Source organism: Neoarius graeffei, chromosome 18 (assembly GCF_027579695.1).
Source record: "Neoarius graeffei isolate fNeoGra1 chromosome 18, fNeoGra1.pri, whole genome shotgun sequence".
Lineage (NCBI taxonomy): Eukaryota > Metazoa > Chordata > Actinopteri > Siluriformes > Ariidae > Neoarius > Neoarius graeffei.
The window spans coordinates 25375113-25391227 of record NC_083586.1 but is presented as its reverse complement, the minus strand read 5'-3'; the positions used below and the strand labels follow the sequence as shown (position 1 = coordinate 25391227).

Here is a 16115-nt window from a genome sequence, read left to right as displayed (position 1 = left end):
CATACTGTGGGGATATTTTTCATCTGCAGGGACAGGAAAGCTGGTCAGGACTGAAGGAAAGATGGATGGCACTAAATACAGGGCAATTCTGGAGGAAAACCTGTTTCAGTCAGCCAGATGTTTGAGACTGGGATGAAGGTGTCATGCTCCGTCCCGGACATCCACTCCAGAGATTACGGATCTCTCATGCCAGCGCCGATCCGAATCCGGGACAGGAATTCCTTCTCCCCTGAACTCACTTCCTGGTTTTCACTGCTGCTTATTTAAAGGCCATTCTCAGACTCTGTTTTTGCCGGAACGTCTCGTTTGCTTCTCTAGTCGTTTCTATGCCTCTCTTGCTCTTCATGGTTTTACTCTCTAGCAATTTTCTCTTGTCCATGGTTTTTGCACTAGCGTTTTTCTGGTTCTTGGTTTTTTGCACTAAGGGTCTTTTCTTGTTTATGTTTTTTTGCGCTAGCATTTTTGTCTTTGCCTGTCTCATATTTTTTTCAAGTTGTTTGTTCTCATTTTGCCCGGATTATTTTTTGCTATTTGTTTTTCGTCCTGTTTGTTTATCTTTTGCCACACCCTTTCTTCTCTGTATTAAATCATCTTATTTATTGGATTACTGTCTGTGTTCTGTTTTTGGATCCTAACTTCACCATACCTCCACCAGCCCTAACAGAAGGTTCATGTTTCAGCAGAACAATCACCCTAAAGACACTGCTAAAGCTACACTGGAGTGGTTTCAAGGGAAACATTTAAACATCTTGGAATGGCCTAATCCAGGGCTTTTCAAAGTGTGGGGTGTGCCTCCCCTAGGGGGCGCCAGAGTTCTTCAGGGGGGGCGCGCAACATGAGGAAAAATAAACGAGAATAAGTTACTATTGCGGAAATTTAGTGAACTTCAGCTAGCCTTTGCCAGAGACAAAATGGATCGATTTTCAGTACCTAAAGCTACAGTGAGTGAGGAGACAGAGTCTGGGCCAAGCAAAAAAAGAAGGAAGTATGACCACGATTATTTAAAGTTTGGATTTTCATGGACTGGATCTGAAGATGCTCCACTGCCACAGTGTGTTGTCTGCCAAGAGGTGCTAGCTAACGATGCTATGAGATGTTTTAAAAAAGCACAGATGTTTAAAATGTGTAAAAAAAGGTTTTAAAAAGCACAGATGTTTAAAATGTGTAAAAAAAGAGGTTTTAAAAAGCACAGATGTTTAAAATGTGTAAAACAGAGGTTTTAAAAAAGCACAGATGTTTAAAATGTGTAAAAAAGATGTTTAAAAAAGCACAGATGTTTAAAGTGTGTAAAAAAGAGGTTTTAAATAGCACAGATGTTTAAAATGTGTAAAAAACGAGGTTTTAAAAAAAGCACAGACGTTTAAAATGTGTAAAAACGAGGTTTTAAAAAGCACAGATGTTTAAAATGTGTAAAAAAAGAGGTTTTAAAAAGCACAGGTGTTTAAAATGTGTACAAAAGAGGTTTTAAAAAGCACAGGTGTTTAAAATGCGTAAAAAAAGAGGTTTTAAAAAAGCACAGATGTTTAAAATGTGTAAAAAGAGGTTTTAAAAAAGCTCATATGTTTAAAATGTGTAAAAGAAAAAAATAAAAATGTGTACAACAACCATTTTTTTTAAAATACAAATGGAACATTTACGGTAAGTATAGCAACAACAAAAATTGTAAGGGGGGGCGCTGTTGTTTATTTGCTCTCTGAGGGGGGGCTGACTCTTCCACACTTTGAAAACCCTTGGCCTAATCAAAGCCCAGACCTCAATCCAATTGAGAATCTATGGCATAACTTGAAGATTGCTGAACACCAACACAATCCATCTAACTTGAAGGAGTTGGAGTAGTTTTGTCTTGAGGAATGGGCAAAAATCCCATTGGCAAGATGTGTTAATTTAATATAGACATACCCCAAGAGACTTGCAGCTGTAATTGCAGCAAAAGGTGGCACTACAAAGTATTGACTTGTGTGTGGGGGGGGATACTTATGCACACTCCAGATTTCTTTTTTTTTTTTTTGTCATCTTACTTATTGTTTGTGTCACAATAAAACAACTATTTTCACCTTTAAAGTTATAGGCATTTTGTGTAAATCAAATGGTGCTAACCCTCTCAAAATTACACGCAAAGTACTAGTTATCCTCAACAACAGAAAAAGCTGGTTGCAGTTAAAGATTTTTTTTAAAAATTAAATGCCTAATTAGTTGATTTATAATACAGCAAGAAAATACAACACTAAAGGGAAAGAAAAATGCCCAATTGTACAAAGCACAGTACAACCAAACAGGAGCAAATTGTAGAAGTTATGCATGTAATCAAAAATGAGTACTGCACACATTTATAACCATGTGAAAGCACACAGAAATCAGTGAAACCCAATGTTATGCAGAAGATATGGGTCATGCATAAATGATTTGATGTCTATACATAACATTTTCTCTTTTGGCAAGAGTGTGCGGCAAGCCAAGTTTAAAAAAAAAATGATTGTGAGTAAATGTATATTTACAAACTATTTTATCGGACAGATACACTGGATAATATTGCATGAACAGATTTATTTGTTTAATGTTGTTTCCAGGTGTTGATGGGCAGCAATTTGCTATTGTTAAATTCATTTTTGGAATAGAAAACTAGGCAAGGTACAGTGGTGCTTGAAAGTTTGTGAACCCTTTAGAATTTACTATATTTCTGCATAAATATGACCTAAAACGTCATCGGATTTTCACACAAGTCCTAAAAGTAGATAAAGAGAACCCAGTTAAACAAATGAGACAAAAATATTATACTTGGTAATTTACTTATTGAGGAAAATAATCTAATATTATATATCTGTGAGTGGCAAAAGTATGTGAACATCTAGGATTTTGAAGGTGAAATTAGAGTCAGGTGTTTTCAATAAATGGGATGACAATCAGGTGTGAATGGGCAACCTGTTTTATTTAAAGAATAGGGATCTATCAAAGCCTGATCTTCACAACACGTTTGTGGAAGTGTATCATGGCACGAAGAAAGGAGATTTCTAAGGACCTCAGAAAAAGCATTGGTGATGCTCATCAGGCTGGAAAAGGTTACAAAACCATCTCTAAAGACTTTGGACTCCATCAATCCACAGTCAGACAGATTGTGTACAAATGGAGGAAATTCAAGACCATTGTTACCCTTCCCAGCAGTGGTCGACCAACAAAGATCACTCCAAGAGCAAGGCGTGTAATAGTCGGCGAGGTCACAAAGGACCCCAGGGTAACGTCTAAGCAACTGAAGGCCTCTCTCACATTGAATAATGTTAATGTTAATGAGTCCACCATCAGGAGAAAACTGAACAACAACAATGGTGTGCATGGCAGGGTTGCAAGGAGAAAGCCACTGCTCTCCAAAAAGAACGTTGCTGCTCATCTGCAGTTTGCTAAAGATCACGTGGACAAGCCAGAAGGCTATTGTAAAAATGTTTTGTGGACAGATGAGACCAAAATAGAAGTTTCTGGTTTAAAAGAGAAGCATTATGTTTGGAGAAAGGAAAACACTGCATTCCAGCATAAGAACCTTATCCCATCTGTGAAACATGGTGGTGATAGTATCATGGTTTGGGCCTGTTTTGCTGCATCTGGGCCAGGACGGCTTGCCATCACTGATGGAACAATGAATTCTGAATTATACCAGTGAATTCTAAAGGAAAATGTCAGGACATCTGTCCATGAACTGAGGCTACATCCACACGACAACGGCAACAAGATGTTATTTAAAAAAATATCGTGTCCACATGGGCAACGATCAGTAAAATATCAGGTCCATATGTCAACGCAACGCTTGCTGAAAACGATGCAATACACATGCCACACCTCTAGGGGCGCTGTAAGATGGTCCCTTCGGAGACACCAGAACAATAGAAGAAGTAAGGACGCATGCACATAAACTATTATGCGCGAGACTTCATATTAGCCACAAAGTCAGAAAAATCTGTTCGTAAAATTACATTATAATGACCAAATACAATGAAAAGTATTTTTCCAGTCTCACCTGTGAAAGGTAATCCCATGTGATCTCGTTTGGACGGTAAACCTGTTGGTACAGTTAAACACAGCACATGAATGAGGCATCTTTATTCTCCGCTTTGACCCATCCAATATGGCGGTGAGGATGACGTATGATTCTACATGGAAGGCGGCGTCTTTAATGGTCCAGAATAAATTGAATGCTACACGTTGATGGATTAATTTGTTCTTCTACGCCCTTTTTGAGGAATGTATTGTAGGACTTAAACCAACATCTGAAGAGGTGAGATCGCTCCTTTTTTGCCCTATTTTTGCTGGCGGGATTGACTCTGCCCTAAGGGCTATTCTCTCTCTCTCTCACTTTGCACCATTACACAATAAATATTCACAGTGAAAATATTTTGTAAGCGCGTTTCATGAACCAAGTTATAGGATGTGTTGACAACTCGCATCGAGTTCGTTACACTTCTACCCGGCGTGAAGCACTGACAGTCATGTGGTTGTGACATCATCATAAACAAATCCGTTCTACTCATCCAGACAACTTCACAACGGCAACGTTGCCAGATCTTTCCACTCTGGGACCCATTCTCAAAAGATTGCGTTTTGGGGCACCCAAAACACCGGTGCCGTGTGGACGCCAGGCCGAAACGATAAATAATTGTATCGGATTCACCTGAATCCGTTGCCGTGTGGACAGGGCCTGAATCTCAAGAGAAGATGGGTCATGCAGCAAGACAATGACTCTAAGCACACAAGTCGTTCTACCAAAGAATGTTGAAAGAAGAATAAAGTTAATGTTTTGGAATGGCCAAGTCAAAGTCCTGACCTTAATCCAATCGAAATGTTGTGGAAGACCTGAAGCGAGCAGTTCATGTGAGGAAAACCACCAACATCCCAGAGTTGAAGCTGTTCTGCACGGAGGAATGGGCTAAAATTCCTCCAAGCCGATGTGCAGGACTGATCAACAGTTACCGCAAACGTTTAGTTGCAGTTATTGCTGCACAAGGAGGTCACACCAGATACTGAAAGCAAAGGTTCACATACTTTTCCCACTCACAGATATATAATATTAGATCATTTTCCTGAATAAATAAATGACCAAGTATAATATTTTTGTCTCATTTGTTTAACTGGGTTCTCTTTATCTACTTTTAGGACTTGTGTGAAAATCTGATGATGTTTTAGGTCATATTTATGCAGAAATATAGAAAATTCTAAAGGGTTCACAAACTTTCAAGCACCACTGTAAAATAATTCAATTCAGTGTCAAGTTGTTACAATGCCTTTATGAGCTCAGATGGTAACAACAGTAAACTAACAGTTCTAGTTAAGACTTGCTATTTAATGCAAATAACAGTGATTTGAAAGGATGTAGACAGATTCAGCTCCTGCCATCAAAGAGAAGAAAATGTGCTTTTCCATGTTCGCTCGTGCCAACAGATTGCAGCATGTGTAACATGGAACACTGATAACCATTAGCAAGGTCAACCAAATATATTCTATAGCACCGTTTGATCAAGGTTCACCAGATATTTTCTATAGCACACAGAATTACAGTATTCCTTATCACTTCTCAGAGTTTGTCACGATTTGGCTTCCTCTGTCCCACTCTTCTTGCAAAGCTGTATAATATGTTATTACCTGCTGGATGGTTGTACAGAGGTCTCAGTTTGGGCGGAAGCATTAACTCGATTTTGTCCAGTGTCCTGTGATATGTGACTCTTAGACCACTGGAGTAATAACGTCGCAGTCGGAGGAAACCTCTAGCGCCATTCATAGTGTTTCTTGCTGTCGCTGCAATCCACAGAAGTATTTAGTCACCCGGAAGGTTCTGTCAAATGTGCTCACTGTCTCTCCACCCTCCGATACGACCAATTACAACGTCGTCTGAAAAGCGCATTGATGTCACTACGCTGATAAACGTACTGCTACGTTTTAATCTTGGCTACATGTGTGTCTTTCAGACTGTAGCGGCTTTCAGGCGCCACGCCCCATGTGCTTTAATCTGCGCTTTCGCGAGACGCAAGAAGAGCAACACTGTTGCGGTTAAAGCTTCCGCTAAAAACAGTCCATTGGAACGACAATGTGAACTGTAGTATATACGATAACAATCTGACCTGCGTTATCCAGCTATTAAAAAAAAACAGCGATTTGACAGAATAGAAATGATGTCATTACAAGCTTTAAAAAATAATAATAATAATAAAATAAAAAATCGGACATACTGACCACGTCCAGGCTGTTCAGGACACGAGCAACACCCAGCAGTTAGCTGTCAGTTTTATCTGCTGCCTTCATGAAGTCCTTTCTAATGTAACACACAGAAAGGAATCAATACTATACAACCTTCAAAAATAATGAAACTATTTTAGTGAATGGTTGTTCATGTCTGTGTTAGCCCTACCCAGGGTGAACCCCGCCTCTCGGCTGAAGTCAGCTCCTGCATCTCCCATGACCTTGACGGATAGGGGAGAGCGGGGTAAGATGAGCCACTTTTTACATTTTTCATCATAACTACATGTTAAAGCCATTTTTGCTTCCAGTCTACACACCATACCAAATTTCAAAGTGTACTGTTACTATCTGAGCAAAAAATAATTGATAAGCTCTTATGGTTAGAGTGATATTACCTCTTGAAAAAAAAATGTCAAGTGGCTCAACTTACCCCATGCACGGGGTAAGATGAGCCACTGTGTGGGGTAAATTGAGCCAACACAAAACATGTTAGGTTAACAAAGTAAACAACTTTTATTATTAGAAATGCAATCAGTGAATCAAGTCAAGTCAAGCAAGTGGGGGATAGGGCCGTTGCATAGAGAAGGGGAGATGAAGAGAGAGGTGATAGAACGAGATGGGATAGGGAGGGATAGATAGATGGATAGAGAGAGAGATATGCATAGATAGATAGAAAGAGGGATGGTTAGAGAGGGAATGAGAGATATACTATATTATAGAAATTACTAAAACAGTAGAACAGTGCCAAAAAATCTTATTTCTTTCAGTAGGTTAAAACATTGCTAAAACATGCAGCAGTCATTCCATCAATCATTTCATCATTATTCAATGTTCCAAGCATTCAAATTGCAAGGGAACACCATTTGCCTCTCCCTCCGTGCTGTCCCCCCAACAGTAAAGGGGTGGGGCAATTTTTTCACAATATCCTGTCTTGACAGGACAGCCTTATCTTTCTCTTTGAAGACAAAGGTCAGCTTTCTTGCAGAGCCATGGCATGACCGGCTTCTTTTGACAAATCTTGCCTCTATTTCGAAGACATCCAATTTGATTATCTGGCCAATGAAGAAATGCACTTTCTTCTTCCCCGTGAATTTTGCCACAACATAATCCCCCACATCTAACAACTGGTCTTCCTCATCTGATGTCATATATATATATATATATATATATATATATATATATATATATATATATATATATATATATATGTTGTTGTCATATAGTCATATATGACCAGTAAATGTGAAAACTTAAGTGTCATCCATATTGGGTAAGCTCAGCCACCAATGGGGTAAGTTGAGCCAGTGGCTCAACTTGCCCCACATCTAATGGCTCGTCTTACCCCGTGGCCACCATTTTGTAGAAAAATGCTAATAAAGGGGATTAGGCTAATCAAAATTATTTTTATTAGCATTCATATCATAGCTTAGAAAGCCACTAACTTAACCCTAATGTGTCTAAATATTATTCTACTTTTGTCTTCTCTAAATTATCTTCACTGTGGACAAACATGGAATTGACTTAGAAAGCACAAAAACACATTTTTATAAATATCTCCCTCACCTAGTTTGACATGTGGTGCTCCTCTCCACAAGTGTAAGTAAATGGTCCCGCCCCCCTTTGAATGTGGTCACATGGTCACGTTTGTTTACTGTTTCTTAGAAACAGGGGGTGGCTCATCTTACCCTCTGGCTCATCTTACCCCGCTCTCCCCTAAACACTACAGATAATGGTTGGTTGGTTGGTTGGATGGATGGATGCTATAGCCCTGTGATGACCTGGCGACTTGTCCAGGGTGTTCTCGCCTATAGTCAGCTGGGATAGGATCCCTGTACAGGATAAGCGGTGACAGATAATGGATGGATGGACAGGCCTTTCAATTACATAATTTGGGCTACACCATGTAAAAGAAAAGAAAGAAATTTCCTCTCTGCATGTAACCCATCTGAAGCAGTGAGCACACACATGCACAATGAGCACACACACACACACCCAGAGCAGTGGGCAGCCATGCTAACAGCACCCAGGGAGCAGTTGGGAGTTAGGTGCCTCGCTCAAGGGCACCTCAGCCCAAGGCCATCCCATATTAATCTAACCGCATGTCTTTGGACTGTGGGGGAAAACGGAGCACCCGGAGGAAACCCACACAGACACAGGGAGAACATACAAACGCCACACAGAAAGGCCCTTGCCGGCCGCTGGGTTCAAACCCAGAACCTTCTTGCTGTGAGGTGACCGTGCTAACCACTACACCACCGTGCTGCCCAATTATATTTCTGTATTTCTGAATTTGTTTTTTTTTTCCGTCATGATACAGGGTAATTTGGGCTTTTCTGCATGCGCAAAGTGCTGTTTTCCCAGTACTGTGTGTTTAAAGGAACAGTCCACCGTACTTCCATAATGAAATATGCTCTTATCTGAATTGAGACGAGCTGCTCCGTACCTGTCCGAACTTTGCGCGACCTCCCAGTCAGTCAGACGCAGTCAGACGCACTGTCACTCCTGTTAGCAATGTAGCTAGGCTCAGTATGGCCAATGGTATTTTTTGGGGCTGTAGTTAGATGCGACCAAACTCTTCCGCATTTTTCCTGTTTACATAGGCTTATATGACCAGTGACATGAAACAAGTTGAGTTACACAAATTGAAACGTAGCGATTTTCTATGCTATGGAAAGTCCGCACTATAATGACAGGCATACTAACACCTTCTGCGCGCTTCGGCAGCGCATTGATATCTGAGCTCCGTATCAATGCACTGCCGAAGCGCGCAGAAGGTGTTAGTACGCCTGTCATTATAGTGCGGACTTTCCATAGCATAGAAAATCGCTACGTTTCAATTTGTGTAACTGAACTTGTTTCATATCACTGGTCATATAAACCTATGTAAACAGGAAAAACGCGGAAGAGTTTGGTCGCATCTAACTACAGCCCCAAAAAAATACCGTTGGCCATACTGAGCCTAGCTACATTGCTAACAGGAGTGACAGCGCGTCTGACTGACTGGGAGGTTGCGCAAAGCTCGGAGAGGTACGGAGCAGCTCGTCTCAATTCAGATAAGAGCATATTTCATTATGGAAGTACGGTGGACTGTTCCTTTAAACCTGCTGCTGCTTTTTTAGCTACAAAGTTCTTCTTCTTCTTTTGACTGCTCCCGATTAGGGGTCGCCACAGTGGATCTTTCATCTCCATTGCTCCCTGTCTTCCGCATCCTTCTCTACCACACCTGCCACTTTCATGTCCTCTCTCACCACATCCATGTATCTCCTCTTTGGCCTTCCTCGTTTTCGTGTGCCTGGCAGCTCCATCCTCAACATTCTCCTTCCAACATGCTCTGCATCTCTTCTCAGGATGTGCCCATACCATCTCAGTCTCATCTCTCTTAGCTTAATTCCCAAGCTCTCCACATGTGCTGTCCCTCTGATGTGCTACCTTTTTTAGCTACAAAGTTATGAATAAATAAAGAAATCTATGAATGTTATTTTTACCTTTATTGCAAAATGTCTACAGCATTAATCCCTCTTGATGTACATGTACATGACAAAAATAATTAGAATCCAGTTACAACCCCGATTCCAAAAAAGTTGGGACAAAATACAAATTGTAAATAAAAACGGAATGCAATAATTTACAAATCTCAAAAACTGATATTGTATTCACAATAGAACATAGACAACATATTAAATGTCGAAAGTGAGACATTTTGAAATTTCATGCCAAATATTGGCTCATTTGAAATTTCATGACAGCAACACATCTCAAAAAAGTTGGGACAGGGGCAATAAGAGGCTGGAAAAGTTAAAGGTACAAAAAAGGAACAGCTGGAGGACCAAATTGCAACTCATTAGGTCAATTGGCAATAGGTCATTAACATGACTGGGTATAAAAAGAGCATCTTGGCGTGGCAGCGGCTTTCAGAAGTAAAGATGGGAAGAGGATCACCAATCCCCCTAATTCTGCGCCGACAAATAGTGGAGCAATATCAGAAAGGAGTTTGACAGTGTAAAATTGCAAAGAGTTTGAACATATCATCATCATCTACAGTGCATAATATCATCAAAAGATTCAGAGAACCTGGAAGAATTTCTGTGCGTAAGGGTCAAGGCCAGAAAACCATACTGGGTGCCCGTGATCTTCGGGCCCTTAGATGGCACTGCATCACATACAGGCATGCTTCTGTATTGGAAATCACAAAATGGGCTCAGGAATATTTCCAGAGAACATTATCTGTGAACACAATTCATTGTGCCATCCGCCGTTGCCAGCTAAAACTCTGTAGTTCAAAGAAGAAGCCGTATCTAAACATGATCCAGAAGCGCAGACATCTTCTCTGGGCCAAGGCTCATTTAAAATGGACTGTGGCAAAGTGGAAAACTGTTCTGTGGTCAGACGAATCAAAATTTGAAGTTCTTTATGGAAATCAGGGACGCCGTGCCATTCGGACTAAAGAGGAGAAGGACGATCCAAGTTGTTATCAGCGCTCAGTTCAGAAGCCTGCATCTCTGATGGTATGGGGTTGCATTAGTGCGTGTGGCATGGGCAGCTTACACATCTGGAAAGACACCATCAATGCTGAAAGGTATATCCAGGTTCTAGAGCAACATATGCTCCCATCCAGACGACGTCTCTTTCAGGGAAGACCTTGCATTTTCCAACATGACAATGCCCAACCACATACTGCATCAATTACAGCATCATGGCTGCGTAGAAGAAGGGTCCGGGTACTGAACTGGCCAGCCTGCAGTCCAGATCTTTCACCCACAGAAAACATTTGGCGCATCATAAAATGGAAGATACGACAAAAAAGACCTAAGACAGTTGAGCAACTAGAATCCTACATTAGACAAGAATGAGTTAACATTCCTATCCCTAAACTTGAGCAACTTGTCTCCTCAGTCCCCCGACATTTATAGACTGTTGTAAAGAGAAGAGGGGATGTCTCACAGTGGTAAACATGGCCTTGTCCCAACTTTTTTTGAGATGTGGTGTTGTCATGAAATTTAAAATCACCTAATTTTTCTCTTTAAATGATACATTTTCTCAGTTTAAACATTTGATATATCATCTATGTTCTATTCTGAATAAAATATGGAATTTTGAAACTTCCACATCATTGCATTCCGTTTTTATTTACAATTTGTACTTTGTCCCAACTTTTTTGGAATCAGGGTTGTAGTTAGTATTTAAAAGATGTGTTGGGGCCTGAGGGGAGCCTGGAGGAAAGGAGCCTGTGAATGAAAAAGCAAGTTATGCACTGTTGCCATCAAAGAGACAAACCTGTAGCAGACCTGTGACACTAAAGGTTTTTCAGTCATGTCACAAGAATTGGCAGTGCAATTCACAGTATGTAGTCAGGTAAAAGATTTTTGTTTAAATCAAAGGCCAGTGTCTAAGACACTGTGTCATCAAAAAGAGGACCAAGCTCCAAGTCACTGATTCCACCCACACTTACACAACTGTGTGTATTTAAGATGCAAGCTGTATCTTAAATACACACAGTTGTGTCCTGAATAGCTCTCTTTTATTTAGTCTTTTACCTGATTTACCGAATGTGAAAATCGTGTTCTGGTCATTGGTATGCAAGTCTTGCTCCTCCACGAAATCATGGCGTGCCGATCGCCATTGATGAAGAATTCGTGCTCCACACAAGGCTTACGGCTAGTTCGACGAACCTGGAACAACATGGGAATGGTGGACTTCGCATCAATTACGAGAAATACATGCTAATTATTGTTAATTTCGCTGTTTTTAAAGAAGAAAGTCAAAATATTGGGTTTTATGCAGCCAAGTTTATTTAATCAACATTTCGTTTTTTTTTTTTTTTTTTTACTTTTGGTAGCATATTTTGGGCGCTTCACCTTAATTTGGACACCTTTTTAATTCGGGTGTCTACGACGTTATCCGTAGCAGGTTTCATGTAATTGAAAGACCTGATGGATGCTGTAGTAGCTAAGGGACTTTCATAGCTACAGTCCCAAAGCAGGTGATAGGGTGACAGGTATATTGTAGCCTCTGAAACACTGAAAAAAATAAATCCCCATCAGTATCTTGTTAGAACCAGAAAAATATCACTTAACTGCATTAAAAATCACGTTATTGCGAGAAAAGCACAACGTTATTGCAAGAAAACTATTACGTCATTACGAGAAATGAAAAGGTCCTGCAGTTGTGATATCCCACCTGTAGATGGCGCATGAAGCGCACAAATACCACTAATACAAGCTTATAACTTTGCTCCTATCCTTTGCCCAGTCCTTTATAGCAGAGTGGAGCAGAGCCCCATACTTAAGAAAATGCATCAAACTGATTTTTGATGGCTTGACCATACGTACTGTACATGTACCACCACAGGGAACCAGATCCTAAGTGCATGGCAACATATTTCATAAATGCTGAACCAGTGGACAATGAAATTTGTATCTTTATTTAAGATAGATAGGTTTTATCCAGACGTTATTTTTAATTTGCTTTTTAAAAAATAAAGTGGGATTATTTACTCACACATTTTATGGAAAATATTCATGACAGTTTCATATAAAACAAGTTAAAACCATTGTATTAGTCCACTAGCTTGTTGGACAATTGACAGTTTCTGTCATGTTAGGACACTAGACAGATGTAAGTGCAGGAAGAGTTTTATTGAAAGCACACTCAGACAGATCCAATACAACACTCAAAAACACAGACAGGGTCAAAACCAGAAAAGCAATGCAAAATACAAGGCTTGGTAAGGTCAGACGCAGAGCGTATACTTCACAAAATCTGTATGTTACTGAAAGTCCTTATATTTATGCGCTGTGATTATGCTCTAATCAGGAACAGGTGCATGGTAATTAGTCCTAATGGTGTTGTGCACACCAACACAAGTGGACGTGACCAATGTAACCAGACAACTATTTGACATATCAAGTTTAATATTCGATCGTAACTATATAATAATAATGTAAAGTACTGCTGTCCACCAGGCACCCAGCAGAGTCACACCATAATAAATGTCATAGTGTTGTTTCTGATGCATGGTATGTGGTGTGAAAGAAAGGAATAAATATGTATTCATAACTGTGATGTGTATTTCATTATTGGTATCACTGTCACAAGACAACGCAGCAATTTATTGATGCAAAATACACAACACTACACAATTTGATGGTTCATATGCTATAATATTATTATTCTATACAAGTTGATTTTGTGGCGGCACGGTGGTGTAGTGGTTAGCGCTGTCGCCTCACAGCAAGAAGGTCCGGGTTCGAGCCCCGTGGCCAGCGAGGGCCTTTCTGTGCGGAGTTTGCATGTTCTCCCCATGTTTGCATGGGTTTCCTCCGGGTGCTCTGGTTTCCCCCAAAGACATGCAGGTTAGGTTAACTGGTGACTCTAAATTGACCGTGAGTGTGAATGGTTGTCTATGTGTCAGCCCTGTGATGACCTGGCGACTTGTCCAGGGTGTACCCTGCCTTTCGCCCGTAGTCAGCTGAGACAGGCTCCAGCTTGCCCGCGACCCTGTAGAACAGGATAAAGTGGGAGATGAGATGAGAAGTTGATTTTGTGCCCTTGCAAATATTTTGCTTATACATTCATCAGGAGCTCAGCTTTTAGGCAGTGCCTAAATATCTATATTAGTTTCTGACATATAACAAACTCAGTGACAAAAAAGAACAACTGAAAAAGTTTTAGTTTAGCTGAAACACACCATGCATATATATATATATATATATATATATATATATATATATATATATATATATATATATATATATATATATATATATATATATATGCCGTTCAGGAAATTATACTCTTTGAATATATTGAATGAAACTTTGAATATATGGAATGAAACTCTGAATATATGGAATGAAACTTTGAATATATTGAATGAATCCCCGAATATATTGAATGAAACTCTGAATATATGGAATGAATCCCCGAATATATTGAATGAAACTTTGAATATATGGAATGAAACTTTGAATGAAACCCTGAATATATGGGATGAAACTTTATATTCTGCCCCCGCTCCCACAGCTCGGCAGACAGACAACAGGTCCCAAGAAAAACTCTGACTCAGAGGAGAGTATTAGAGTATATTGAGAAACGCTGTAAAACTCGACAAACAAAATTTACAAATTAGTTTTATATACAGAAAATACCGTTATACAAATATGATCCACGAGGGAAATGACTGTCACCGTAGCTTCGTTGCACATAAAAGTAGTAAACACTAATAAAACCACAAGCATTCGCCAGAGTGTTAACAATGTCTTTATTGTTTAAAATAGCCGCAACCAAATCCCGAGCCGACTGACTCATTTTTGGTGCAGGACGGCGGCAGTGCCTTCATGACGTCAGCCAAGTTTCATTCCATATATTCAGAGTTTCATTCAATATATTCGGGGATTCATTCCATATATTCAAAGTTTCATTCAATATATTCGGGGATTCATTCAATATATTCAGAGTTTCATTCCATATATTCAGAGTTTCATTCCATATATTCAAAGTTTCATTCAATATATTCGGGGATTCATTCCATATATACAGAATTTCATTCAATATATTTTGGGATTCATTCCATATATTCAGAGTTTCATTTAATATATTCGGGGATTCATTCCATATATTCAAAGTTTCATTCAATATATTCGGGGATTCATTCAATATATTAGGGGATTCATTCCATATATTCAGAGTTTCATTCAATATATTCGGGGATTCATTCCATATATTCGGGGATTCATTCCATATATTCAAAGTTTCATTCAATATATTCGGGGATTCATTCCATATATTCAAAGTTTCATTCAATATATTCGGGGATTCATTCAATATATTAGGGGATTCATTCCATATATTCAGAGTTTCATTCAATATATTCGGGGATTCATTCCATATATTCAGAGTTTCATTCAATATATTCGGGGATTCATTCAATATATTAGGGGATTCATTCCATATATTCAGAGTTTCATTCAATATATTCGGGGATTCATTCCATATATTCAAAGTTTCATTCAATATATTCGGGGATTCATTCAATATATTAGGGGATTCATTCCATATATTCAGAGTTTCATTCAATATATTCGGGGATTCATTCCATATATTCAAAGTTTCATTCAATATATTCGGGGATTCATTCAATATATTAGGGGATTCATTCCATATATTCAGAGTTTCATTCAATATATTAGGGGATTCATTCCATATATTCAGAGTTGCATTCAATATATTCGGGGATTCATTCAATATATTCGGGGATTCATTCCATATATTCGGGGATTCATTCCATATATTCAAAGTTTCATTCAATATATTCGGGGATTCATTCCATATATACAGAGTTTCATTCAATATATTTTGGGATTCATTCCATATATTCAGAGTTTCATTCAATATATTCGGGGATTCATTCCATATATTCGGGGATTCATTCAGTATATTAGGGGATTCATTCCATATATTCAAAGTTTCATTCAATATATTCGGGGATTCATTCCATATATACAGAGTTTCATTCAATATATTTTGGGATTCATTCCATATATTCAGAGTTTCATTCAATATATTCGGGGATTCATTCCATATATTCGGGGATTCATTCAATATATTAGGGGATTCATTCCATATATTCAAAGTTTCATTCAATATATTCGGGGATTCATTCCATATATTCAAAGTTTCATTCAATATATTCGGGGATTCATTCAATATATTAGGGGATTCATTCCATATATTCAGAGTTTCATTCAATATATTAGGGGATTCATTCCATATATTCAGAGTTTCATTCAATATATTCGGGGATTCATTCAATATATTCGGGGATTCATTCCATATATTCAAAGTTTCATTCAATATATTCGGGGATTCATTCCATATATACAGAGTTTCATTCAATATAT

The 16115-nt window shown here is 39.0% G+C and overlaps 1 protein-coding gene across 2 annotated transcripts in view; it reads right to left on the bottom strand.

The window, feature by feature from the left end:
* mpc2a (mitochondrial pyruvate carrier 2a) overlaps window positions 1-5940 on the bottom strand; it is a 76438-nt gene extending 70498 nt beyond the window's left edge. Inside the window, exon 1 of one of the 2 annotated variants that reach the window (XM_060899463.1) lies at window positions 5623-5940. In XM_060899463.1, coding sequence (XP_060755446.1) covers window positions 5623-5758 — 136 coding nt within the window. In that variant the 5' untranslated portion in view covers window positions 5759-5940. The remainder of the gene's footprint in view (window positions 1-5622) is intronic. The other variant, XM_060899462.1, reaches the window with a different exon arrangement.
* Window positions 5941-16115: the final 10175 nt, after the last annotated feature.